Source organism: Diprion similis, chromosome 6, assembly GCF_021155765.1.
Source record: "Diprion similis isolate iyDipSimi1 chromosome 6, iyDipSimi1.1, whole genome shotgun sequence".
In the NCBI taxonomy this organism is placed as follows: Eukaryota; Metazoa; Arthropoda; class Insecta; order Hymenoptera; family Diprionidae; genus Diprion; species Diprion similis.
Genome location: NC_060110.1, coordinates 2,898,899 through 2,925,079, shown reverse-complemented (window position 1 = coordinate 2,925,079; position 26,181 = coordinate 2,898,899). Strand labels below are relative to the sequence as shown.

General features: G+C 34.4%; 1 protein-coding gene across 3 annotated transcripts in view; it reads right to left on the bottom strand.

The window, feature by feature from the left end:
- Positions 1-24,440, bottom strand: part of LOC124406824 (dystrobrevin beta) — a 31,001-nt gene extending 6,561 nt beyond the window's left edge. For 2 of the 3 annotated variants that reach the window (XM_046882446.1, XM_046882448.1), the window contains exons 1-14: positions 24,284-24,440; positions 6,394-6,571; positions 5,819-6,035; positions 5,652-5,734; positions 5,399-5,550; positions 5,195-5,303; positions 4,933-5,099; positions 4,626-4,753; positions 4,345-4,443; positions 3,982-4,069; positions 3,659-3,697; positions 2,858-2,976; positions 2,043-2,208; positions 1,427-1,713 (exon numbers count right to left, since the gene is read on the bottom strand). In XM_046882446.1, the coding sequence (XP_046738402.1) occupies positions 1,427-1,713; positions 2,043-2,208; positions 2,858-2,976; positions 3,659-3,697; positions 3,982-4,069; positions 4,345-4,443; positions 4,626-4,753; positions 4,933-5,099; positions 5,195-5,303; positions 5,399-5,550; positions 5,652-5,734; positions 5,819-6,035; positions 6,394-6,562 (1,823 nt within the window). In that variant the 5' untranslated portion in view covers positions 6,563-6,571; positions 24,284-24,440. The remainder of the gene's footprint in view (positions 1-1,426; positions 1,714-2,042; positions 2,209-2,857; positions 2,977-3,658; positions 3,698-3,981; positions 4,070-4,344; positions 4,444-4,625; positions 4,754-4,932; positions 5,100-5,194; positions 5,304-5,398; positions 5,551-5,651; positions 5,735-5,818; positions 6,036-6,393; positions 6,572-24,283) is intronic. The other variant, XM_046882447.1, reaches the window with a different exon arrangement.
- Positions 24,441-26,181: the final 1,741 nt, after the last annotated feature.

Below are 26,181 nucleotides of genomic sequence, written 5' to 3'. Positions count from 1 at the left end.
AAGTAGAAAAACAAATCGCAAAAACGAAGGACAATAGAAATGCAGATGATGATTGATGTCAAGTAGGGCAGAGTTTAGAAAGACTTTATTTCGCGCCTTTGACAGTCAATAAAATACTTCCACAGATTTTAAGATGAAACAATCTTGACATAAAAGGAGGTGAAAGTTAGATCTGGCAGCTTGATTCGATTTGATAATTTTTCAGAAAAGTGGTATAATTCTACAAAAAAATTTTCATCCAATTACGTCTTGTGGCAGTAGCAGGGGCTTTGATCTGTTCCAATTTATCCATATTAGAGAATATTAAGTGATGTTTGGACATTTCAAGAGTAACGAAAAATATTATCTACATGCGAGAATAATTTAATTTTATGCATGCAAATGAAATTTCTTTCGATTGTTCTAAATTTTCAATTAACTTTGTCTCTCAAATAGTTATTCAAGTACAAGAAACATTTCTCAGAAGTTGTATTTCGATAGGTAATAGAGTGGCGACAGCAACACACGACCTCTTCATGTGGAGGGTGGGAATTTGAAGCACTCTGATAGCATCGTGAAGCAGGTTTGATCGTTTGAAGTTAACGGAGTTTCACTGTATATTTAAGGCTCATCGAGGATTGTATTTTTTCTATACAAGCATGGGATTTACTTAATAGTATTCCCTTCAAATTTGCAACAATTAAAATCAATACAGCACTGAAATTAACATAGTTTCGTATGTTGATGCAAATCTATTAAAGTTAAGGTCAACAACAATTTTAGTAATTAAAGAGCAACCAATGAAAATGTGTAAATCAACATGAATAGGTCATCCATGATAGGTAATTTTTTTTGTTACCGATATAGATGATCTCGATTTTAATAAAAAAAAAACTAATTACATTCTTTTGAATGCACACAAAGTTTGCCAGTAATGAAAAATCGTTCAATTTCACTGCAATCAGGTCGTTATTTTCGATATTGTATTGTTGAGAAAAGAGTTTCGTCCAACGCATATTTCTTTAGGGTCGTTGATTTGAAAACACAAGTATTGACACTGTACAGCTAGTTCCAAGGTATCAGTATTACTAGTTGGTTAGTGTGTGAACATCTAGCATTTATAAACTGCTCGGTCATCGGAACATTCGTTTTTCATAGCATAAGTTTCGTTATTGTATACCGAGTGGAATTCGGGTAAAAAATTGATTAAATTGTTATCTAATCCCCATAAAAGTCACAGATGACATAATTATGCTGCATATGCTGACTCAGAGATCATCTAATCTGTATACAAAGTATTATTTGGGCTTGTTCTTTAACTGAAACTAATATAACAATTACATTTCTATTAGTCAAAAACGGTGCGTGCATTCAGCGATAATCAACACTAAATTAATATCTGTTGCAAGTACAGCAGGCTCCAACATATCTACACATGCCATCCTACCTTACGTCGCCACCGACGCAGGAGAGGCTGTCAGGAATTGGATTCTGCATTGATCCAAGCATCGCATTGTTTGTTATATTTGCCGACGAGGTAGGTGGCGCTGAGCTCTGATAACTTTGAGACATTGGTTGTTGATTTTGTTGTTGCTGTTGTGGAACTGATGTCAGCGGACCTCCGGGTGTCGGTGGAGCTGATCTACTGCTAGGAACTCCTCCCGGAGGCAAGGGCGGGGATTTTGTACTTCTTGGTGAACTATTCGGTGTCGATCTTGGCGATGCCTGATGGTTCTTCGTCAATCAAAATGTACATAATTCACTTTAATACATTTTTCATGAAAAGAGTTGTGCAACGATGGTAATTAGTATAAGAAATAATTGTAGCTACGGTAACATTAACTGTATTACCAAATTTTCTAGCGATATCAATGTAAAAATTATTTTACTCAGGCCTTGAACACCTTTCTTTCTCAAATGAAACTGCTTATCCAACAGCTCACGAAGACGAACGTTTTAGAAGTTTTAATCAGAAATTTTACTTCATTCGTATCCATCTGAATTTCAACTGATTTTCACTACTGAGGATAATTTTATGATCAAATATACTGATCGTAAGTTACCTTCAGCAATTTCATTAACCCTTCAAGCTGCACCATAAGCTGCCTTCGAGAATCTTGTAACGTAACAAGATGGGTTTCCAGTTCGTCCTTTCTTTGCCTTAGTGATCTCAACTCAGACATCAATGCTGGATTTTCCAATCCGGCAGCGTTAATTTCTTGTTGTCTCCTAAATATGAATATTTTATTACAAGACGCAGTAAATCTTTCTAATTCAATGCTAACAAATCCTCATGATCTACATTAGATAACTTTTTTTTCAGCAGCAGACAATCTCATCTCAACAATCACAAGTTGATTTTGTGTAAACATGGCATGATTTCAAAGATTTGGTGATTTGCAACAGTAACAATGGATAAAAATATTTAAATATGAAATGCTTATCAAATGGAAAGACGAAAAATGATAAACTTTGATACAAATTACAGGCATCATTGCAACTAATTGTACCATGAAGTCGATTTGGTAATAACCTTGTGCTAGTATGTGTACAAATAGTTCAATTCTTACAAATTGACTACAGCTTGGTGCTAAATTTTGCCATTCGTATTTGTAAAGACTCGGTAGTGTGAATTTTATAAGTACTATGACAACTAAATTGTGAAACATTTATTATTATTACGGTTTTTTTTTTTTTTTTTTTTTTTGTAAATTAGATTGTATCAGTTATTTATTTAAAGTCTAACATTTACTTGGCGCAACGAAAAAATATTAAGCATCAACAGAACAATTTGAACATGCGTGACTCTAGGATGGTTCGACAGGATGACCACGAGGTTAAGGCTTGATATAAAGGAAAATAAATGACACAGGTATACCTTAACCTTGCAATCTCGCGCATAATCTCCTTGTTTTTTGCTTCTAAATGTGATATTAGTTCCCGCTGGGCTCTTGATATGTCCGATGATGTTAGATTTGCATCTGACGGTGCCCTTCCCTTTAACAATGCACATTATACAGTTATTGAGTTATATTTATATTACTTTAACACAGTAATAAATATTCCTCATTAATAGACAACACGAGTTTAGTAATTTACAAAATAAATTTACTTATTTATTTTCATTATAAAAATACAAAAAAAATTTAACTATAATAGATGTAATTAAATTTCACCAAGTCAAACAAGTGTCACAATAGATGACTGTTATTGTCGAATATAATCACATAAAAATGCAGGTGGATGAGACGACAGCTCTTTTTACAGCTAAGGTAGAGAGACTGCATTTAGCAACAAAGGACTTATAAATTTAGCAAAAATATTTTAGAATTGTCTTACTTTGAACTCATCACTAGGGGGGTATATACAAGTTATCTCCTCGTATGAATGCTTATGAGTTTAACTTGGTGTCTTCAACAATCTTCAAGCGAATACCATACGAACTTTTTTACATAATGCTATGCAAAGTGACTTGTACGTTTGTTTCAAAATAAAATGTCAAGCTCAAGCTTCTTTCATGTTATATAATACAGCTATATGGTTACACTTTGAATTTGTAATTAGAGACTCACGAATGCCCAAGGTTGATAGTAGGAGATAAGTCTCGATTAAAGTTCAAGCATAGCATGCAAGCACGTATTATAATTGAATATATGTCAGAATTAGAATTTAAACTTACCGCTTGGTCAGCCTGAGACATTTTGGATGCAGAACGAGGCTGTTGAAACAAGTGTAAAGTTGCGTTAAGCCATACTCAACAGCGCGTCAGGCTAGCTAAATATCTAGTTGTCTTAATTGCATTAAATTGTCGATGTAACGTAATATGGAGAATGTACAATATTAGGAAATGCTTTTTATTCAATCGCACAGTGGTAGTAAAAACTTTTCGGGACTTTGTTCTATCTATCCAAATAATAATAGTCTGCGATCTTATCAACTAATTGTCAAGTCCAAAAGCCGAGCAATCTAATCAATAAGCATTTATTAAACTATGAAACTCACCACTACGACGGCGCGTGCTTCTTGGGCTAATCTCATGGCATATCTAGCTATGAGTTTGTGCTCATCCTCCAGTCTCGAACTATCCATACTGCAACCAAACGTATTACATGTCAGATTAACGTTGATTCGCGAATATTTTTTACTTGGTGGCGTGATAATTGTTCAATGAGACATTTTTTATGCTAAATAATAGGTCTTGTTGACGATAACTAAAAATACAATATTTCTGGACATTCAAGTTTTGGGATCATTTTTGCACTATAGAAACGAGATAATATCACTTGCTTCACTGTTCCAACATTTGGAGGTTTTTGGCTCCTGTAATATGTTCAAAGTTGTCATTGGTGAAAAAATTTGACTCACCTTCTTAACGTCGATCTGCTATCCATGGAGCCAGAATCAAATGGAGCCATAAACCCAGACTCTGGGAATCCATTATGGGAGGGTAAGGGAGATGGTGGACTGGTAATTCAAAACAAAATTAAATAAAGATTAGTATCATTTTATAAATTATCTTCAAACATGATTCAAATTTCTAGTTACACCTGTGGTACTCTCTTTCTTCTTGATAAAGAATAAAGCCAATCTTAGTTTGCTGAGCAAGTAAATATTAACCGATCTTATCAGCAGTAAAAAAAACTTACACAATATGTGAAAGGTCTAGAGTTTTCTCCGGCTGTTCTGGAAACCTCGGTAAATTATTCTTTCCTTTCTCTGGTACACATCTGAAGCTCTTGCGAAGAGAATGTCCAATTTGTTTACTCGGAGATTTCTAGAAAACGATTTTACTTTAATACTCTAGTTTTATCGACACTCGTTTGTAGAATCTAAATAAGATAGACGCATCATAAGTTTAGCGGTGCTTGTCAGGAATCGTGAGTTTAGAGAGCATTGCCTTGTGCTAATTATGCAAGTGCTACAGTATGTGAAACAAATGTGCAATGTACTTACAAAACTACTGTACTCTCTGGTTTCATGGTCATTATTATGTGGTCCTGAAACTCTTCCTCGCCAGAAACAATCTTGACAAAGTTGGTACGAATGACACTTTTGGCAGCGGTAGCGAAATCCAGTGAAATTTTCTTTGTGACAAGCATCGCATGGGATTGGATGAACAACTGAAAAGCGATTATGTATTTTAGGGTTCTCCGTCAATTGATCCAAATATCTTCATTTTAAAGATTCGATTTTCCATATTCAATAAACTACTTACCACCTTCAACAGCAGCCATTCTATGATACAATGGTAGCCAAATTAAACAATGTGGCCCAGGATCTGACATGAGCGTATCCAAAAAGTCATTAACAGTGACTTTAGAATTCTAAAAGTTTAAAATTTACAAAATAAATTGAAAACAGTAATTAAACATCAACAATTTGAAACATTAGTTTGAAAATACACAATTTTCTTACTTACTGGTGGAAATATTGAATTCGCTAATCCTTCGGAATACCCGAAAGAAGGCGTTTCGTAAACAGCAGCAGTTAAAGCAAGAACCTCTTTCAAATAATCAGCAAATCTCCAATGGATCATGTGCCCATTACTATCTGATATCTGAGAGTAAATATCTAAAAGCAATTGCAAAAGAAAATCAAATAAATCGTCATATTGGATCACTAAGCTTAACGATGAACAAGATTTGTCATGATAAAATAACTAGAAAACTTACATCGAAATTTGTCCATATTTTTACCAGCACATAGCGTAGCCAAAGCAACTTTTACTGAGAAAACAGATATTTTATTGTTTTCCCTAAAAACAAATAAAGATTTTAAATGATTTTTATCAAAGATGTTACTAGAAATGTCGAGTAAATATTATTTTTAGATTACGTACCCACTGGTATATGCTGCCAAAAGCCAGTTCATAAGAAGAGCTGTGGTAGCGTCTACTTTTGCTTGCTGAGCTACAGGTACTCTCTTATTGAGTGCGTGAAAGAGAGATGAAAGCAAGGTTTCCAACCGCGATACTCCCAGAGTACTCGTCGGCTCTAATGTGTTCAAGCCATTCTCTCTGAATGCTTCGATCACGTTCCATATGTCGACGTTGTGAACTAGAAGTGGATTCAAAAGCAGAGAATATTAAAGACGTTGTACCAACCGTAACGATGATTTAACAAATTCAAATCGATTCTAATGTGTTCGTTTAATTTTGTAAGCGCAAAGTGAAACGGAAGTTACCATTTGAAAATTTGTTTGCCAATAAAAATTACATTCAATCTGAGATTTGTACAGTTATTTAGATTAAGACTTGATTAATGTGATGAAATGCTGATTTGAATCATAAAAATAAATTGCTGCATTGTTAAATGTTAGGCTTTAAAATGATCTAATTTGTATGCCAATTATGAGAAACTGTGATCACTTCAAGCTGTTGATTTTGATAATTTTTTCATAGCAAGATGTACTTACGATGGACTTTTTTTTGAATGAATCTCAATTTACAAGCAGTTCGGTAAGATGCGAATCGAATACTGTCAAAATTCTGTTGACGCATTTCTTGCAACAACTGTAGTCGACTTGCTTCCCCACTGCTACCGCTGATCCCTTGATTCGAACCCGCTGCACCATCTTCCGCCATTTTTTCTGTAACATTCAACAATCTCATTGTAAATTGCAACTACAGAGTACAGGGCTAGTTGGCGCACCTGAAATAAATTTAGTAGTTTTCCTCAAATTCCCTGATTTTATACTAATTATTTGATAAACTTAATTAGATGGGGTCAAAGTTAATAAAGAAATATTTAATGCTATTTATTGAAAACATGGATGTGATGTGCTTTACGATATACTGTGTATCAATTCACAATTTACAGTAAAAAATGTATAAATATACTGCTATCAGGAAATAAGTTTTAAACATGCACCAATGTGTCTCAAACGTAGCGTGGAGCTTTCTAGCTTATTTTTCAAACTAATTCAAAAAGATCTGTGCTCACAACAGTCGGTTTTTAGATAAGAGCGTGAGGAATACAGTGGTACAGGAGTTTATACTTCAACAATTGCAGTGTTCAAAGTCTAAAGGTAATACGAGTCGTTAATAATCTAAGTTCTATGGTAGTCTAATTATAAGCTTATTTCACTGATTAGTGTAATTGTTTTAGTTCTGGTTCTGGTTTTTAAAGTCGTTGGTAAGTCTGTTGTCTCGATAGTAAAAATGTATTCCTGTTATACCAAAAGACAATGTGTTTTGCCTCAAGTAATTGATTTGTTTTCAATATGCAAAAATGAATCGCATGACATGAATTCAATTTAATTGCCAAAAGCCATAATTCTATTGTAACTTTTTTCCAGTGAGTCCGTTAGACCTTAAACTTCATTCGAATACTGGCATTAGCTGACTAATAACTCAAAAAGGAACAACCAGTACAGTAACATGCCACAGTTTTCAAAAATTTTTTGCAGATTTTACATGATTTCATAAAATTTTACATGTTTTTAAATATTCCATACGGTTTATGACTTAATAATATTTCCCCAAGTTTCGCAAAAGTTTGACAAACTTTAAGAAAAAAGTATGTTTCAACAATAACACATGATTCAGAAGCCATATTTAAATAAAGAAATTTCGTAATATTCCATAGGCATTGCATAAATTTTGTTAGTTTCTACATTTTTCTATTCATTCAGAATATTTATCTATGTGGAAAAAAACTTTGACTTAATCTCTCAAAATTGATGCTTATGTATTGGTTTAAAGGGGCTAATTAACCAACGATTTCAATGATTTTAGAAGATTTCTAACGATTTGAACGATTTAATAGTTCCATACATTCTAGTTTTCGATTATTGACTAATCTTAAAAGAATACTTATGATAATAAGTAAAATAAAACGTATTCATTTCTTCGATAAGTCCCTGAGCCAGTATTGTGAATAACCTTGCAAATGGGCCTTCAGATAATTGATAATTAGCATAAGCATGGATCATCTGGTCTTATATCCTTCGATCGGCACTACTTGAAAAACATGTAGATGAATAAGTAAGTAGATAAATTTTGAATCAGGACAAAAAAATCAACTCGCAATGGCCGCCGATTCATGCACGCGAAAGAAGTGTGAACTATTCCAGAACTTTCTCATCCTAAAAACAGACTGGAGCAAAATAAGATTCGACGTAAAAAGCGTAGCTCTACTCTGTACAGAGTGAAAATTCAGTTAAATAAATTTTTCAAGGGATATGGCAACATTAACGTATAAATGAGAATAACGTTAAAGTGGAATATATGTGAATATTTCAAAAGTTCACGATTGGAAAATGAAAAATGTAAAATTGGAAAATCGTAAAAGACGTGAAATTTTATCGATTTCTCGAAACGCCGGCTATGCAGCTTAAAAATGACTCCAGATTTGAGTTTCTACAGGTCGAAAATCCCAAAAAAAAACTAAAATACAGTCACGAGTCGAATATTTTTAACTCAGACTTATTCTGACTGAACTAAATGTCCACGTGTGTAGATAAATCATTAAACCTTTCTTAGGTTTTTCGAAGATTCGAATGAAAGATTTCGCAATTTTGCAGCACCATAAAGAGGTGGAATAGATTGATCCGAAGTGTTCATTCGCGTCGGTAGTTTCAAGTTTTGCTTACAAGTCGACGTTTACTAATGATAATGTGAGAAAATAGTGAAAAGACTAAAAACTGTAGATTAAAATTTTTATCTCGAGCTTCGAGCGACGAAAGTCGACCCGTCTTTAGAAACTTAACACGATTCACAAGTAAGGTGGCGGCCGAGAGGTCTCATACATGCCTACGAGAGAATTTCAGGTCGTCGCGTCGTCTGAAATAACTGGACTTGAGACAAGTCCAGAGATATTATTACGGAGCGAAAAATAGTATATATTGCATAAATTATGATAATGGGTGTGGTGTGCGTTGCATAACATCCCGGAATCAAAACCGATCTGTTATATTTTGGTCTACGATGAGCAGTGTTGTATATAATTTAGATAATTTTGATAACGCAGAATTATCTTGGATAAAATCACTTCATCTTTCATCTTATAAATATAATTTACAATCTAAAATCTGTCTAAATCCATCGAGATAATATAAATAATCTGATTTTGATTCTGATCTAAGGTGATAAGTGTTTGAAAAAGTGAATACATTGGGTTATAGATTTTTAGTTCTTTAAGCACACTTGCATAATAATCCAGGAGGAGGAGGAGGAGAAGGAAGAATCTCAATGCGAAAAGTAATTTAAATCGCTCGTTAAGTTCAAGCTTGGAAACGAAAGGTCATTTAAAGCTTAAATTTTCAAATTAATTAAAATTCCTCTGATCCTCGGGTGCTAACAGTGGTTAATTTAAAGTTAAATGGATTTAGTTGTCACTCAAGCTGTTACATACATACAAATAATGAACATAGTTTATATGCCCCCCCTCCCCCCCGCCCCATACTATTTAGAAAAATAATTTGATATGTATTATTTCCTGCATCTCCTTGCAGCGCTAGAATTCATCGTATAGAATTTATGCGGCAAGAATTTTTATCACTTTTGATAATAGTATGGTTTAGCAATTTTTAAAAGTTTTGTCAATCAGTTTTATTTTACCCTGTTTGCGTAATCCTGGAGAATTCGAGAAGTTGGAAATTAATAGTGCCTCCATTATATTCCAATCTTGATATTGGAAATATATTTTCTGATTAGATTAAAGTTAGCAACGTTAACATCTCCGATACATCTTGCATTTTATTCTTCGCAGTATATTCTATACGTTATTCGGAAACCATTTTATTCATGAATTTATAAGAATACAGCAAAGATGAAGAAGTTTGAGTACCTATAAGTAAGATTAGATACTTTTGAATTACAGCGTCTGTATAAGTTTGTTGAAGTTGGTTTGTCGAATGATTTTGCAAAGATTCAAAATTCTATAGCAATCTGCTATTCTCTATTAATATGCGAACACTTTATCAACGGTAGCGCGTTGATACTCGGTCATTGCTTACGTATTTTGGCACAAACTAAAATTACATAAAAATGAGATGTCGATTCGCATGCGACTGAGTAGAAAAAAAATAATTTACCCAAATTATAGCGACGTTATTCATGATAATGTTATGGTATTATAAATCATAATGCTGTTCAGACTGTAATGTCTTGTCGTTCTGATAACTCAAGAGTTATTTCCTCAGAGAAATTCTTAAAAGTTCGAGTGATCTGTTTAAGCGCTGATATCTATAAGAATCTGATAGTAAGGTGCTATATAGAATTTAGATATAGTTTCCGCGGCGGTAATTCAATTTATCATAAAGTAAGGATTGTAAGTTGAGAGAAAAAAATAACAAAAAACAAAATATAGAAACAAGACCATCAGTCCTAATAAATTGATTATTTTTGTTCTTAGTATAATGAAATATAAACTTTTCTTTCAATATTTTTCATGAACCTTCGGGGAGCCCCTGTACTTTCTGCAGATTAAAAATGAAAATTTCGTTCGAAACCGACACTTTTTTTGTTCTTACCTTTGTTCCGTTCAATCTAGTTTTCAAATAAAAGTGTTTAAAAAAAAATTACGTATTATACTCTTATCAATTTACAAAAATATTTTACAAAGTTTCAGAGGGTCAGGGTTTCGGTCAAATCAATTACACGTAGAATGCCCCATATATAATAATATACGTTTGGTTAATTTCAATATTATACGGAGATGTTTTCATGAACGTTTCGCAGTTATTTTACGGTCAGCAAATATGATCGTACATTATATCGGTGGGTGTACAATGTACATATCCATCCAGCAAATAACTGAGGAATGAATCACTAATCAACAGGTAACCGCATATATGGCAACATGCGCCAATAAAATAATTAGCATTAATTTTATCCGCCTTGTGTTCAGTATAACTATGGTATCACCTGTTTTTAACTGGATTCGTTAAGGTGGGACTACAGTGAAATGTTGATAATATCAAGTTTTTGATTTTTGAAACGCCTAAAAAAGATGCGATGAAAAATTACCTCCAATAATATCTAGATTATGGTGGTTTGTGTCCTGAAAAAAAAATTCAATCTCCTGCAATGAAAGTGTATGCACAAGGAATTGGTAGGAACGGTACGCTAAAAATTTTTTGCCAGAAGTTCCTTGAGCATATACTTTCATCGCAGGATATTGAATTTTTTTTTCAGGACACGTGCTATCATAATCTAAATTTTCTTGGGAGGAATTTTCGATTACATCTTTTTCAGTAGTTTCAAAAATCAAAAACTCGATATTATCAAAATTTCACTGTAATCCCCCCCCCCCCCCCCCCCCCCCCCCAAGATCGAACATACAGCTGACAAGTTTTTTCGTAGGGATTCTGCGAAGGTGCAACAATAATCTTTTCACGGTAGAAAATTCTGTATAAAGTACAAAAAATTAGTATTAATCTCGAACCATACATCATAATGAAATATTTGTGTTCGTTGTTCTTGTTTAACGCACTGCGCAATACGGTCTAATTATACGCACGGAATATGTGATTATCATCAATATAGGAAGGAGAGCTGTGACTTAGTTGTCATCGTGTGCAGAGTTTAAATTGGATCACAAATCACGTACCAATCAGATTTGTCAGGAAAGCAGGGAATCCCATTGCGAATATCAAGTCAGACGTCTAGTTAATTTAAACTTTACCTCAAGTCGCTTGTACCAACAATTTCGTCACGTGTAGTAAGTAATGAAAAGTTCAAGCTCATTTATTTCCCCGTGAATATTTTTGGTTAAAATATGATGTACGTTAAAATACGAAAAACGTTCAATATTTAGGTTCGTATGCTTAACGACGTTGATCAAAATTATCGTGTTTTTGATTTGAACCTTGGTTCGGTTGTCTATTTTCACGACGAACATATTGGTAGCCTATGGGACGATAGTCCTGGGTTACCCTGTGATCGATATCATACCGATTCAATTATGATCCCATTTTCATCCGGAACTACAAATGTTAAAATGTCTACTTTTTCGTATGCAGATAAAAACGTAAAAAAAATCTAACTTTATTCCATCGCATTGATATAAGACTGGAAATATTTAAAAAAAAGGTGTAAATCTATTTGGCAGTTTATGAGGATCTACCTTAAAGTGGTTTCCATAGTGAAAAAAGATTCAATTCCAAAATATGACAAAAATTATTAAAGTCTTTCTGACAACCGATACGGCTTGAAGACCTAAGATTTGAAAGTTTTTTTTTTATACTTTGTACCTATAACCAATAAAAAAACTAATAAGGTTGATCGCAGTGTCTCGCTGAAGGAGGGCGACGGACAGAAAAAGGAAAAATAGAAAGAAAAAAAAAAAAAAAAAAACGGAAATAAAAATGTCTGCCTCAGGTTACCGCTTGCAGAGCAGGTAAGACTCTTCAGGCATTACACGAGAGGTATTTAGATGGCTAGGTGCCAGTGATACGATAAATATTCATAACCTAGTGCTGCTGAGAATTTCCATGAAGTGAGTGTGGAAAATGCGGTCGAGCCAAGGCAAGAAGACACGGAATCGATACCTAGGTACGACCTAACGTGTGCTGCAGCGGCAGCGAGGAGGTTTTCACCTCGTGGATTCTGCAAGTGGCAACGAAGGAAGGCCGAGATGAGAGCGGTTAAACGAAGGAGCGAGCTAGGCAACGGAAAAAGGAAAAAGGAAGAAGGAAGGGAAGGAAGGTGTACGACACAAGGTGTGCTTGGAGAGAGAAATGGTCAGCGAGAGATTGTAGCTGCAAGGAAACATCGAGGTAAACGCGAATTCTCTGTATTAGCGAAAACGTAAATCTAATCTAAAATTCCCTGATGTTTCCAGGTATTCCAGGTATTCCAGACCAAAAAATATTACCTTTGAGGAGATGTACAAGTTGGTAATGACATAATTGTCGAAAAATGACAATACTTGTAATATCCTCTAATTATAGATAACTTATATTTTTAGAAATATATATTTACCGACGACAGACAAATTTTCGATAGAAAAACACGAACAAGTGTTCATGTTGATTGGTATTATTATTTTTTTTACGAATGAAGGTAATTCACTTACTGCAGCTGATTTATTTCTGACGAGGACTGAAAACGTGCCTAATTTTTTTAAGGGGATTCGCGCTGCGTCATTTGGAATTTTGAAAATGCATAGAATGCAATGATCCTGAGAGTTCAAAAAGTATAGAGTAGATTCGAGTTTCGAGTTATCCGTTAGGTAAATATCGAAACTATTATTCAGGCCTTCAAACGTTTAAACGAATTGAAAAAATGTATAGTTAATCTCGAAATTAACAAACTTTTTATACGCCTGAGATGCTTCATGGAACATCGCGATTATTGTTCGAGCCCATCGCTGTATGATAAGAGCTCTGGGCTTATATTATACGAAACATTAAGTAAGCATTCGAATAGAGGAGCGATGCTGGGATGGACCACCTAGAAGTCTTCCTCTGGAGAATCCAGGACGGAGATGCCGCTGTTGGCTGGCATTCTCTTGCGTAGGCGGGTCATCGAGGTACATATGTAGATACATAGATACTTCCATATACCTGTGATTATAACCTACACCCGCGTCGTGTTGAGAAAATTATAACATAGGATTCTTAGTAGAAGTTGTGCATTATATTCGTCCGTGAAATGCTATGAGGAATATGTATGTACATTAGTTGAAAGTATAATAATATTAATTACTATTATTAATATATATATATATGCGTATTGTAAAGAAGTTTTACGATCAAACTTCAACAATCTTTGCATCTTCTTTAGTTTACTAGACTCCTGTCAGTCAAATTAGACCTTCACCTTTAGACTGCAGGGATTTGATGAGGTTTAGTCCCCTGAGAAAGTACCCAAATAGGTTGCTTATATCTTAAATATAACCTATAAAAAGTTCCGATCACACGTAGAGCCTATATTTAGGCTTTCCAGCGGTTAACGGTAGGGAAAGATTCAAAAGTTGTAGGTTTGCATAAGATCTAAATGTGGCGTTTTTGGGGTCGCTGATAACGAATCTGGAATCAGATTTTCAAAATTCAAGATGGCAGATCCAATATGGGAAACAAAAATTCCCACACCATGATGAATTTTGAAATTTCGAATTCAGATTCGTGATCAATGAGCTCGAGAACCCTCAAATACCGAGTTTCATCCAAATCGAGTGATTTTCGGATTTTGGTCTACCATCTTGAATTTAAAAAGTTCCGAGTTCAGATTTATAATTAGCGACCTCAAAAACCCGCGAGTACGGAGTTTTGATAGATTGCTCCATAGCGCCTGTATAATTAGATTTTCCGGCGGCTTAAAGGTTAATGACGATTTATTGTTACATAAGTATCAAATCATCGCAATAGTTTCACCCAAGTATACCACAATTGCCCAAAATCAAAAAGAATCGCATTGCACACTAGATCACGTGATAACAGCTACACAACTCGTTTTCATTTTGTACCCAGAACTATACTTTATAATAAACATCGTATGCGGTGTGTATAGTAACCATAACTATAAATTTATCTCGGTATAATATATTAGATTTGATAATAATTTCTTATAATACACAGTCGTCGGGTATAGTTAAGATTGGTTGTACCGTTGACTTCAAAATGTAAGCAATTGTTGAAACTTAATAAATGAAAAAATCAGTAGATTATACAATATCTTTACAAAAATGCTCTTCACCATTTCTTTTTTTACCAAAAAAAGAGAGTTTCAACTTGTTCCAATATTCAAATTTTATAAAACGATTTAAAAAATCATCACTCTTCACGGTGAATGATTTTCAAAATTTTTACGAAACGTTATCACTTCCGCGATTGATTGTAAAATTTCCCCCTCGACAAATATCCCAGCCTGTATGAGATTTGGCAGTGATTACATTTCGTTATAATAAACATTAGATATTCGGGGCTATAGTAATAGTAACAAAACAACAACAACAACAACTATAAACAACGGACCTTAATTCAATGGTAGACCTAACAATAGACTCAGATTAACAATACGGGAAATAGGTCTCGTAAATAACTTATTAACTCTGAGCATTCAATTCATGGTGAATTGACGTCATTTGTGTTTATTGCACATTCAAGTATTCCAATAGCGTACGTGTTTATTCCAATAACAACAGCATCGATCAGCAATCTCATACATTTCCTCGTCTCAATCTTTCCCGAAATCTAAATGACGAAGTCCATACAGCGACATGTTGGTGAATAATATCGGTATAGTTGATCCCTAGTTTATCCCGAACATAGTCGATCGCTACCATTATCTATCCCGCGGGCTTCTTACCGACCGAGCAAACTCATTCTTTTTTTTTCTATAATTAATAAACAAACAAACTGAAAGCGTTCCAACCAAGGAACGCTCGACCTACGAAATTATTGTATTTACTAGTTCTCATTGCCTGGCTTCAATATTGCATGAAAACAGTCTTACGATAGTTCATTTTACTACTTATTTTCCCCCGAATAGAGGAAGGTACTTCAGCTATGGGCTTTTTGGTCCCTGAAATGCGAGAGATGTGGGAATAGTAACGAGTGTCAAAAAATCACCATTTTTTTTTTTACAATTTTCGGGATATGGGTAACTTTCTTCAATTCCGTACGCAGGATCTATGCGCCGTCCAAATTTTAACCCTTTCAATTTATTTGTTTATTAATTATAGAAAGAAAAAGAATGAGTTTGCTCGGCCGGTAAAGGTAGGACTGCTACATGCCGTTAACCACCCCAGAGTCACACTCCGAGAAGTTCAGCTCACGAGAGTCCCGTATCCTAAGGAATAGACCTGCAGTAGTTTTTTGGTTAACAACAATAGTTATTATCCAATTTAATTGCTGTAACTAATCTTCTTGTAGAGATAATCATACTTTGTCTTAAAGTTTTGTCAAGCTCAAAGACTCAACTTTAAGAATATAAATTGTTTTTTTGTAAAAAAAATTGCGTTAATTATGTGTAAATTCAATTTTAATGAAAAAAGAATTTTTTCCACGTTATTTAAATGGAAAACTATAATAAAAATAGCGATCCCTTAGAGTTGAGCTATAGGGCTCACGTTTGGTGAGGATTCTTTTTACATCAAATAGAAACATTTAAGAGGGTAAGAGTTGAAAAAAAAAATTATATATTTTTTTTTTTAAGCACCCTAGTATTTACGCAGACATACATATGTAGGTCAGGTCGTGTTTACAATTATTCGGTTCTCATATACTTTTATATAACCCAAGCATGTTTTACGCGTTTTTTCATGGATGTTTTCCGTACACAAAGTACCCGTTTCTATGACGGTCCAGTGAATCTGCAAATGCGCATGCGCAGAGTACTGAAACGACCATTTTTAACTCCTAGGACTTAAAAGTGGTCATTTCTGTACAGCTTTCATGCGCTGTCGCGACAAACACAGTGAACCGATCTGACATTTCGCGACCCTAACCTCACTTTCGTGCTTCGTAAAAAAACGCGTAACATGCTTTTGTTACATAAAGTATCGTGTGCAATATGGAGGTAACGGTCGTTTCGCCTCGCGTATTTGCCTCCTTGTTATACAATATACTATTTCTACTAAGTATATACCTTTCATTCATCTTACATTCGCCGGTAACGGCTTTCATTATAAACGAGTCGAGTAAATGAACATTATACTTATACTTGTTTTACTTTACTTAATCGAAATATTGACACAAACAAATTGAATAATGCATGTATCGTCAACAGAACAGCAACAACAACAAAAATCGTATAATGTCGTAAATATTAAATGAAACGATGATAACGTAAATAATAAAAAAGTAAACAACAAAAGTACAAATCCGACAAACTGATGGGAACAAAGAGATTATTGTGCGAAATTCGTTTTTTGCACAGACACACGAGATCTGTTGTTCGGTATTGATGTATAATGTAGACTTTCTTAGCAGGATTCAACTGTAAACAGCAAAAGATTACGATTATTCACGCCGATCGAGATAAGATCGTCCGATCGATTGAACTTGATTAATCAAACGCCAAGATTGCCCTAGCAAAGTTGTATAATTCATATTCTATAGAGATTTCATATCACGTTCGAAATCCACCAGCAGACTCGTCTTGATCGAGTATTTTTTTTTATTATTAATACAAAAAGCAGACTTGCAATAAAAACCATCCAAAGCTCGGTCCAAAGCTTGAATTATAAGAACGCCGGTATTCTGTGTGGCATAAGTGAATATATCAGATAGTATACGTATATTTAGAAGGTTATAGATAGCTATTGCAAAAGGAGATATAATACATAGACGTGAGAGATATTTCACTGGCAATTTTCTATAATATCAGGACCGAAACGTGGTCGGAATTCTCACTATCATAAATCGAACGGTATGAACCTCTACCCACAACTTTCCTACCTTTCATAAATCTAATCTAACGGGTCAACTCGCACCCTTTCGAATGAATTCCCTTGCACTATAGCCGTATACCAATAAATACCTGTAAAAGTAAATTATTTGATAAATACACAAATACCTAAATTTACAGAAGATGCTCGAATAGAATGAACAACCATGAACAACACCCGTATAATAAACGTGAATACCTAAGGCGATGCGGTGAGAAAGAAAAGGCGAATGAAAGGAAATTAAAAAATGATGCAAAGACAAAAATGCCGAATTAATTATTTATCAATTCGTGATAACTGCAGATCTGTATTTGCATTTATTATAGACAGTTGAGAGTGCAGTTGCTTCTCAAGTTGACAATGAACGCCACACGTTTCAACACTCAAAACACATAAGTTTTAAGTTTTCTCGGAACTTGATCAAATTTTTAAGTAACTGTAGCAAATTAAATTTTTCGCAGTTGGTCACTTGAGTGATTTAAAAGCCCGAAAATTACGATTTGTCTCCATTAAAATTGAAAACTTAGGTTACGTAGTGATAAAATGGCGCCGACAACCAGGCTCTGACGTCATGAGGACATTTTCCAATAACCTAGTATAAAATTTTACTTATCGGTGTAGTCTAAATTTATTAATTAATTACAATACGTAAGATGGCTGTGATTGTAATATCATACAGATAAATCTGGCTCGTAGAAGGTTCTGCTAATGGAATAGTAAATGGCTACAAGAATTTTTCATAAAAAATCAAGCACTCATTATGATACATCGATGAATTCAAATGAAATATCTGCAGCAAAAGCATGAAATCGACGCAACGCGGTGGCGGTAGATGAATTTATAATAAATTTATTTATTTATCGAATGGAATGAGTTGAAATACTATCGCATAGGCGCCTGCAACCACTTCTCTTGACTTAAACAATGCAATGCCTTTCGGTAATCTACCGACCACGTAACCGACTCGACTAAGTGCTAATTATTAATAATGAAACGGTAATCATCCTCCGTAAACACAAGATCGCTTTTGCGTACATACGCGAGTACATACGTGTGATACGCGCTTTGCTCTTTCTACACAATGCTTATAGTTTTTTCAGACACGCACAGTTTCCCATCATACACTTCCGTTAAGCTGACTATCCCAAAGTAGCACGACAAGTAAATACAAATTGGAGAATTAGTCGTTAATTAAACGCTTTTTAATTGAGGAAAAATTTTTTGTTTTCGCTAGAGCCGTTTTTACAAGAAGAAGATAAAAAAAAAAAAAAGGCAGACCCAGCTTACAATTAAGCTAGCATCGCCACATAGTAAAAATATTGCAAATACGAGAAATGGGTATAATTTTGCGCGGAAAACAAACGCGTAAAATATGCTCGCGTTATATAAATAAAATTGAGTCTTATACATGAACTATGATTTCTTGTTACTATTACGAGAATTTCACGTTGGTGCAACAATAAATTGATGTCGAGGCCTTATTTGACTTAAAAATGCAGTAAATAAAAAAAAAACCCGATTTAATTTCCCCCACAAGTGCAGAAAATTCAGTATTTACAACTATAATCACAATAACTGGTCATTTGTATTAAAACATTTTCAACGAAATCAAATATACTCATTATAATTGAGTTAGACCGTAAATATTTTCTCGCGACTATATAACGGTTGTGTGTAATGTAATTAAACTGCTACTGTAAAATAAGATAGATAAAAGTGTAAAGAAAAAGTCGAGTCATCCACTACTGAAAGACTACTGTTGTTTCGTCGGCAAATTATCAGCTCCGGACATATAATCGGTGCATATAACTTGGTGATTGAGGAAGGAAATACGTAAAATCGGTTATCGCAGGAGGTGTAGGTATGCAGAGTGTGCAACAGCAGGAAGGAAGGAACCGACTGCAAAACGGAAAGTTGAAGCTCTCGCGAGAGAGAATGCATGCAGATATAGCGAGGTTGAATCAATACGATAAGTGGGACAGGTGGGGGTGAAGTTCCTACGGACAACGGGGTTGCAGGGGTGGGAAAAAGACGAGATGTGCGCCGGCTAAACGTAAGGAACGAGGGAAACGGACCGCCGAAGACGGGCTTCGACACCGAATTCGAAATTAGGTGTACAAGCAAGTAGAGTATTAGAATCGGTTGAATTTCAAACCAAATATGGCAGGACGTTACAGATGGAATCTACTTTAGGCGATCTTAATATGAACGGTTATAACGGTTGCATGTATGCATGCATGTCGCAATCGTTACCTACGCTGATATAATCTAGCTTTCATATCAAAACGATCTGTTGATTTATATGTATACATTAATTATTAGGCAAAATGATAAAGTTTATGTTGTTTATTTATCAACGTTTAAAGATAAATGAGCTGTGCATTGTCTGAATTATAAGTTATGAAATGATGAAAAAGAAGACATTGAAAAAGATCGAAACAAAGATTAAATGATATTTCTGATCCAATTATAAGGTTTTTTTGGGTTCCTTTTGATTGCTGATCAGATGTCTATAAATTTTCAGAAAAATATTCGAAAAGTATTATACCGGGTGTCCTATTCTAATGTATCACCTGATTTATATAAAAAAATACTGCTCCGATCGAATATTAAGTCGACTAATATGGTCAGCGTTCGAGGGGGGACGTTGAAGAAAAATTTTGTTTTTTGTCCAAAATTCAAAATGGTGGCGTTAAAATTGCAGACATGTTATTTTTTTAAATAAAAATAAATTGTCTTTTTCAAAAAATTCACCATATCATAGCTAACATGGATTTTTTGGTAGAAGAAAAGTTATGATTCCATTTAAAAAAACATGTCTGCCGTCTTAACATCGCCATTTTGAATTTTTGACGAAATGAAACAAAATTTTTTTTGAACGTCCCCCTTCGACCCCTAAGAGTTTGTACTTTAGTACGGTACAAGAACAAATATCGGTAAAACAGACCTACCAAGTTATAATCACGTTAGTTAAGTCAAGTCATAATATAATCGCTTTAACGTAACTCCGAAGACGTTCGCTGGACGCTTCAGAATAAGTTATAAAAAATGAAACAACTACGTGGCAAAATCCACACACAACTGTGCAACATGGGAAAAGTTGCACTTCACTAGCAAGGACTTCGAACACACTACCTACCGATAACTCGGTCGGTCTGTATTACCGATATCTGTTCCCTTCAGTGGTAGGCAACCCGACATATTATGGTGTTGACTCGGAAACACGCTGTAGAAAAACAAAACAAACGGATGGAAACAACGAGTTCCATGGAAAGACCGCATTTATCAACAAATTTCAAATCGCAGGGTGAAATTGTTGAAGATTTTGCTGTAAATTATTTTATTATAAAAAAAAAAAGAACGCTTTCTTCACTGAAATTCAGAAGGGACGCATAATTTCAATCCTAAACAATGATCATTGTAATTAAGCCGGCAGAATAAGCGATTAGAAATGAAACTATTATTGATTTATTACTTCGGTCATTTATCGATAATTTATAGTAACGGTGTTCAATTTCTTCTCTCATCGAAATGCTGTTTTCTCACCTTTCGAATTATATGTACGTATCTCTTTAACTAACGATAAACGAACAGAATGACAATAGTTCTCATGGATTTTTGTATGGCACCAGTGTAACGATGATTAATAAGTCACTATACAGCAAGCCATAAATGTTCTAGCCATCGATATCTTATTGCTTACAATTATCACGCGATGCTATAAATACCCTCTGATCTGTCGTTGAAACGACATTCAATTAAAAGTAGAATGCATTAGCGAAGTTTATGCTGCAGCGTTGTATAGAATACCGGTCGCCTCTTTACATGCCTAACCAGCTAAATAACCGGTTGTAAATTCAACACATGAGAATTCTATCTTGTTTTGCCTAATTTTGAAAAGTCGTCACTCCCTTATTTCTCATTTTCTTCCCTAAAAGTACCACGACAGTGAATTTTAAAGTGAACAGAGTTTTTCAATCCATCCTACTGACCGATATGAAGGATATATCCATTTTCCATAACTTTCACGTTTTCAATGTATATTACGTTTCACTAGTTTAAAAAATAGTTCTTGTAAAAAGTGTCGGTAAAAACCTTGACCTAAAAAATTCATATATTGTTCGAAACTATCCGATACCGAGATGGTTATAAAATTTTCAATTTCGAGTGAAATGATTGTTTCCTTCCGAATTAAGCTCATCATGATTAGATACAATTTTGAGATCAATTTGTTAATCGTATTTCAATTAGGATTTTGTCCAAATTAAGTTATGGAGTCTCTGTTACTTAATTGGAAATCTACGGATAGAGATCATTAATGATCGTGGCAAGGATGACGTCAAAGGTAAACAGCTGCTTTATGTACCATTGGCGTCTCTAATTAAGCGGCATGTTGTATAAATAAATTATTTTTTATTCACTTTATTTTGTTTACTGAGGACTAAGCAAATCGCAATTTCGTTTAATTACATCGCAGTTTAGATCATTAATATTATTATTATGGGCTGATTCCGATATCACCATTCAACACATCTTCACCGATTTTCATTGGTACCATGAGTTCTGATTCATTGAAATTGTGAACGAATAATTTGAGTTTGGCATTGTAAAAAGCCAAAATGATGTGATCTTTTCAATATAATCAATAATAAACTCTTTTCATTTGAATTTGAGGTTTAAACGATTCGGTTCCAACGATTTCTTTGTAAAAATTTCCACGTTCCGAACTACAGTTCAAATTTTTAAACATTTAGCTTAATTAATTTTTTCACAGTCTTGTATAACCCTGATAATTTTTTTATTAGTCCAATTTTGACGAGATTGGAGGTAGTAACAAAATACTTGTAACAATTTTTTAATTTTATACTTATTATACGTCGTAGATGATTATTAGTACGTATAATATATTCCCATAAAAGAATCAACTATTGTGCGTGTGCAGCAATAATTTGCAAAAATCAAATCACCGAAGAATTTTAAACAGTGGAACTTTTTATGTGATCACAAAATCAGATTACTCTAGGTATTGAAATATAATACTAACAAGCATCTAACGTAATTTTATCAATGTTTTATTATCATTCAGCGAACTTGGAGAGCAAGTTCGTACATTCATGATCTGGAGATAATTTTCGGCGGGTACAGTAATTAATCAAACTGAACAAATCGCCGTCCGTGCGAATCTATATTTAATACTCGAGAAAAGCTAACAATAAGAAGAATTTAAATCGTATGATTTATACTTCAAAAAATGTTGTTTTCATTCCTTTAATGACGTAGTTGGTCTCGCATGTGCAGAATATCATTAATGAGGACTGGATCATACCAAAAACAACATATATATGTATCTAATATTATAACCTTTAGATGTGTCGTCAATACTATGTATAAAAAATATACAATAATATTTTCCGAATCTTGTTTATGTGAATAAGTTTCATTTCGTTTTGATCCGTGACCAGGTAGATGTATACTGGTAAAAAACTGTATGTACATACGTATGAAAAAATTTTAAAACGCACACAATTTTGAAAAGTTACTCATTTTCCCAGTCCATTGTTATGGGAATTGGCTCAATTGAAAAACCGTTCGATAATGAGTTTTGATACTTTTGCAATTATGCGCTTGTCGAAGGGTGAGGAGGGGATTAAGGGGGTGCCCTAGTCTATTTCCACACATTTCCAGATATTGAAGTTCACGTATTTTAAACGTAAAAAACGTAAAAACGAAAGCATATGCGAGTACGGGCATGCAGAAAACTTTTTTAACGAGTTAGTGAATAAAATAAAAGTCAAATGAAATCGTGACGATAAAACCATCCTACAGATCTCGCTAATGATCAAACTCAAGTTTAATTCAAGTTTCTTAATTGAACGTAAAGCCAAGCAGGAAAGGACCAGTCCTAGAAAATCCCGCTATTCTGTTGATATTTTCGTTAATATTTCAGAAATGGTTCGTCTAAATTTTCCCAAAATCCAATCAATTCCGAGTTAGAAAAAACGCTATCAATGCGACTAAGGTGATAAAAAAACCGTTTAATCGTTCTCCAGATATCGTCGTACAAAAAATCGATCACATGCACACACGCCCAGCGTCCATCTGAAAGTGACAACGCTGAAGTTAGCCGCAGGTTTTAGCCCTCAAGCGCGCAACTCCACGAATTTGTGTTCCTGACTGATCGACTCAAAAAAACGTGATCAGACGATCTCAGCAGCGGAAATCTGCAGCTACCTTCAGCGTCATCTGTTTTCGGGGTGATTATAATAACTTCCTTAATACGTAGGGAAGGCAGTCAACGTAGAACTCTTATCATTAAAGAGTAAGGATGGTAACATTATACAATCTTCAGATTTTTGGGACTTTTCAACCCAGCACTCTTAAAAAAAATGAATAATATCGCTACTGTTGGATACGAAAATTAAACAGTTAATGATCGTAATCAGCTGACTTTGAATCTGTCACGGTCATAGATAACAGACTGTAAACAGAAAATTGATCGGAGAGGTTGCGACGCTGTTATAAGTTTCTATACAAAACATTATACCTGTATGTAGATTTTTTAAATCACCCAACAAAGTGCATGGACCTACGAAGGGCTCGGTTCTGATTGGTTGTCGAGTATGACGTCACGATATATCGTGGTACACGTTCACCTAACCTGCTCTACCGGTACGCGGCTTGATAATTTTATTGCTCATGCTTAAACTCGCGTAAAGATAATCGCCGATAAACGAGCGCGGCGTAATAGCTTGAGAAAATTATCCCAAAACGATTATGCCACTCGTTCGAGGTCGCGAATTGCACTTCGCGCTGCCAGCAAGACGGTAAGTCACAAATGTGACGTTATTGACTACCTGGGGAGCTCTGAGAACTGTCAACTAGGAACTCCGAGAGTTATATTCCGCAGCAAATCGCGGTGTTCGGTGTTTTTTAGTATGAATAAATACCTGAATGCTCTTACCTTGTGCTTTCTGATGCGAGGACGGTGTTTTACATTGAATATTGACGGTAAACAAGTATTTCACACTGCACAAACACAACGCACACCTCGATCCCTACGGCCATTACTGCCTACTGAAAATTAACTTCTATAGTTCGTTCGGCTCGGTCCGAGGATAGAATAGGACTGATAGGAGAAACGCTGCCATACGGAGCTAATGTATTTTTCCGTATATACGGCGCTCAGCGCCTCTCTCGGGCGGGATCGCAAACAAAAACTTCCCTATACAGATACCTACCGCCACCGCCATCTTTCGGGCGCCAATTTCAAACTCGGTGTGAGTCAGAAAAGAAACGACAATTTGAAATTCACAACAATTTGACTGAGTTACGTGATTTAACTAAGTAATACTGATTTTTTCTGAGAAAATAGAGGAATAAATAAGTTTTTCATGCTTCTCTGTATGTGAGATTGATTTTATCTTTACAGTCAATGTGTATGTACAAACGATACACATCATCTATTACTATGCTTTTAAAACATATTTATTATTCGCCCGATATAACGGTAATAATATTATTATAGTATTGCTGAAGTAAAGTTCATATACTGGATTTATCAGTGAATCTTTTTATTTTTGAACTGTCTTTTCTTGACTGTTACGTAGATATTTCCTTATAAATCTGCTCTGCCAACGACATCTTGTTTTTAGAAATAGATTTTAAAAGGCTGTTTTCAGTTCTTCTAGGGATCACAGTTTGATCAAAGGCCATACCTCTTTGATAATAAATCCTAATACTTTGGTCATGTTTCGATAATTTATGACGGAACGGATAGAACATTTGTATGGATCATTTCCAAGCTTTGAGAACTTGAAAAACATTTTCTGTAGCATAGAATAATCAATTTGCATCTGCATATGGGTTCGCAATTAACAGTAAACCGTCAGTAATTTTGAGAGTCAGTGTCATGTTGAATCATCAATAATTTGCTGCACTCTTCACGTACATAAAAATAGTGAAAGATACATTGTACGTAAATACCCTGCATTAATAAAATTAATATCAATAATCCGCATCTTTGGTGAATTGTTCTAGTTCAAATTTTACATTTTGATATATTTCATATATGTATATTTGATGTGACAGTGTTTTATTGATCTTCTTAGCAATCAAAGCCAGCGATTCACTCTTAATTTTTTACGGAAGTATAGTTAGTTCTACAACACAATTAGCAGATACATATATTTGTTACAAGATATCATTTCGGATCAAATATTTATAAAATTACTAACGTTTAAGTATATATTGTTATACCAATAGGCAATAAGTTGCATATGCGGTAAATTATATTTCTATAAATTTAAAAAAATTTTGAAAATCAGTTTCTCTCAGCACAGCACAACGCATGCTAAACTTGAAGGCTGCAGTGACGTGTAAGGACAAATCTTGCAAATATTAGAATCATTATATAAGTTATCAAAATATTAGTATGTTGCAGTATGTGGGAGACTTATCGAGTACGTATTACAAAATCTAGTCAAATATATTAATCTGTATATATTAATATGTAGATATTTTCTAAACATATGTACTTACTATCTTCACCGTACAAGGTAGATTGCAATTTACAATAGAAGATTATAATGCTAGTATGGCAGTGATTTGACCGATTTTTCAAACGTCGGACGTGCAGTTACAATTTACATATTGCAGAATAGCAATAATTAATATTAACATAATAGCTTGCAAAATCGAAAAAAAAGTAAGATGCAGAAATTTATGAAGTGCTAAACATAACAGCTTCGAGATTATATTTAAAGATATCCGCACCTTACGTTAAAGCAAAGAACTCCAGTCGAGATTCTAAGATCACATTTTCAATTTCCCTCTCCAAATCTCAATTTATGTACACAGTCTAGCAGAA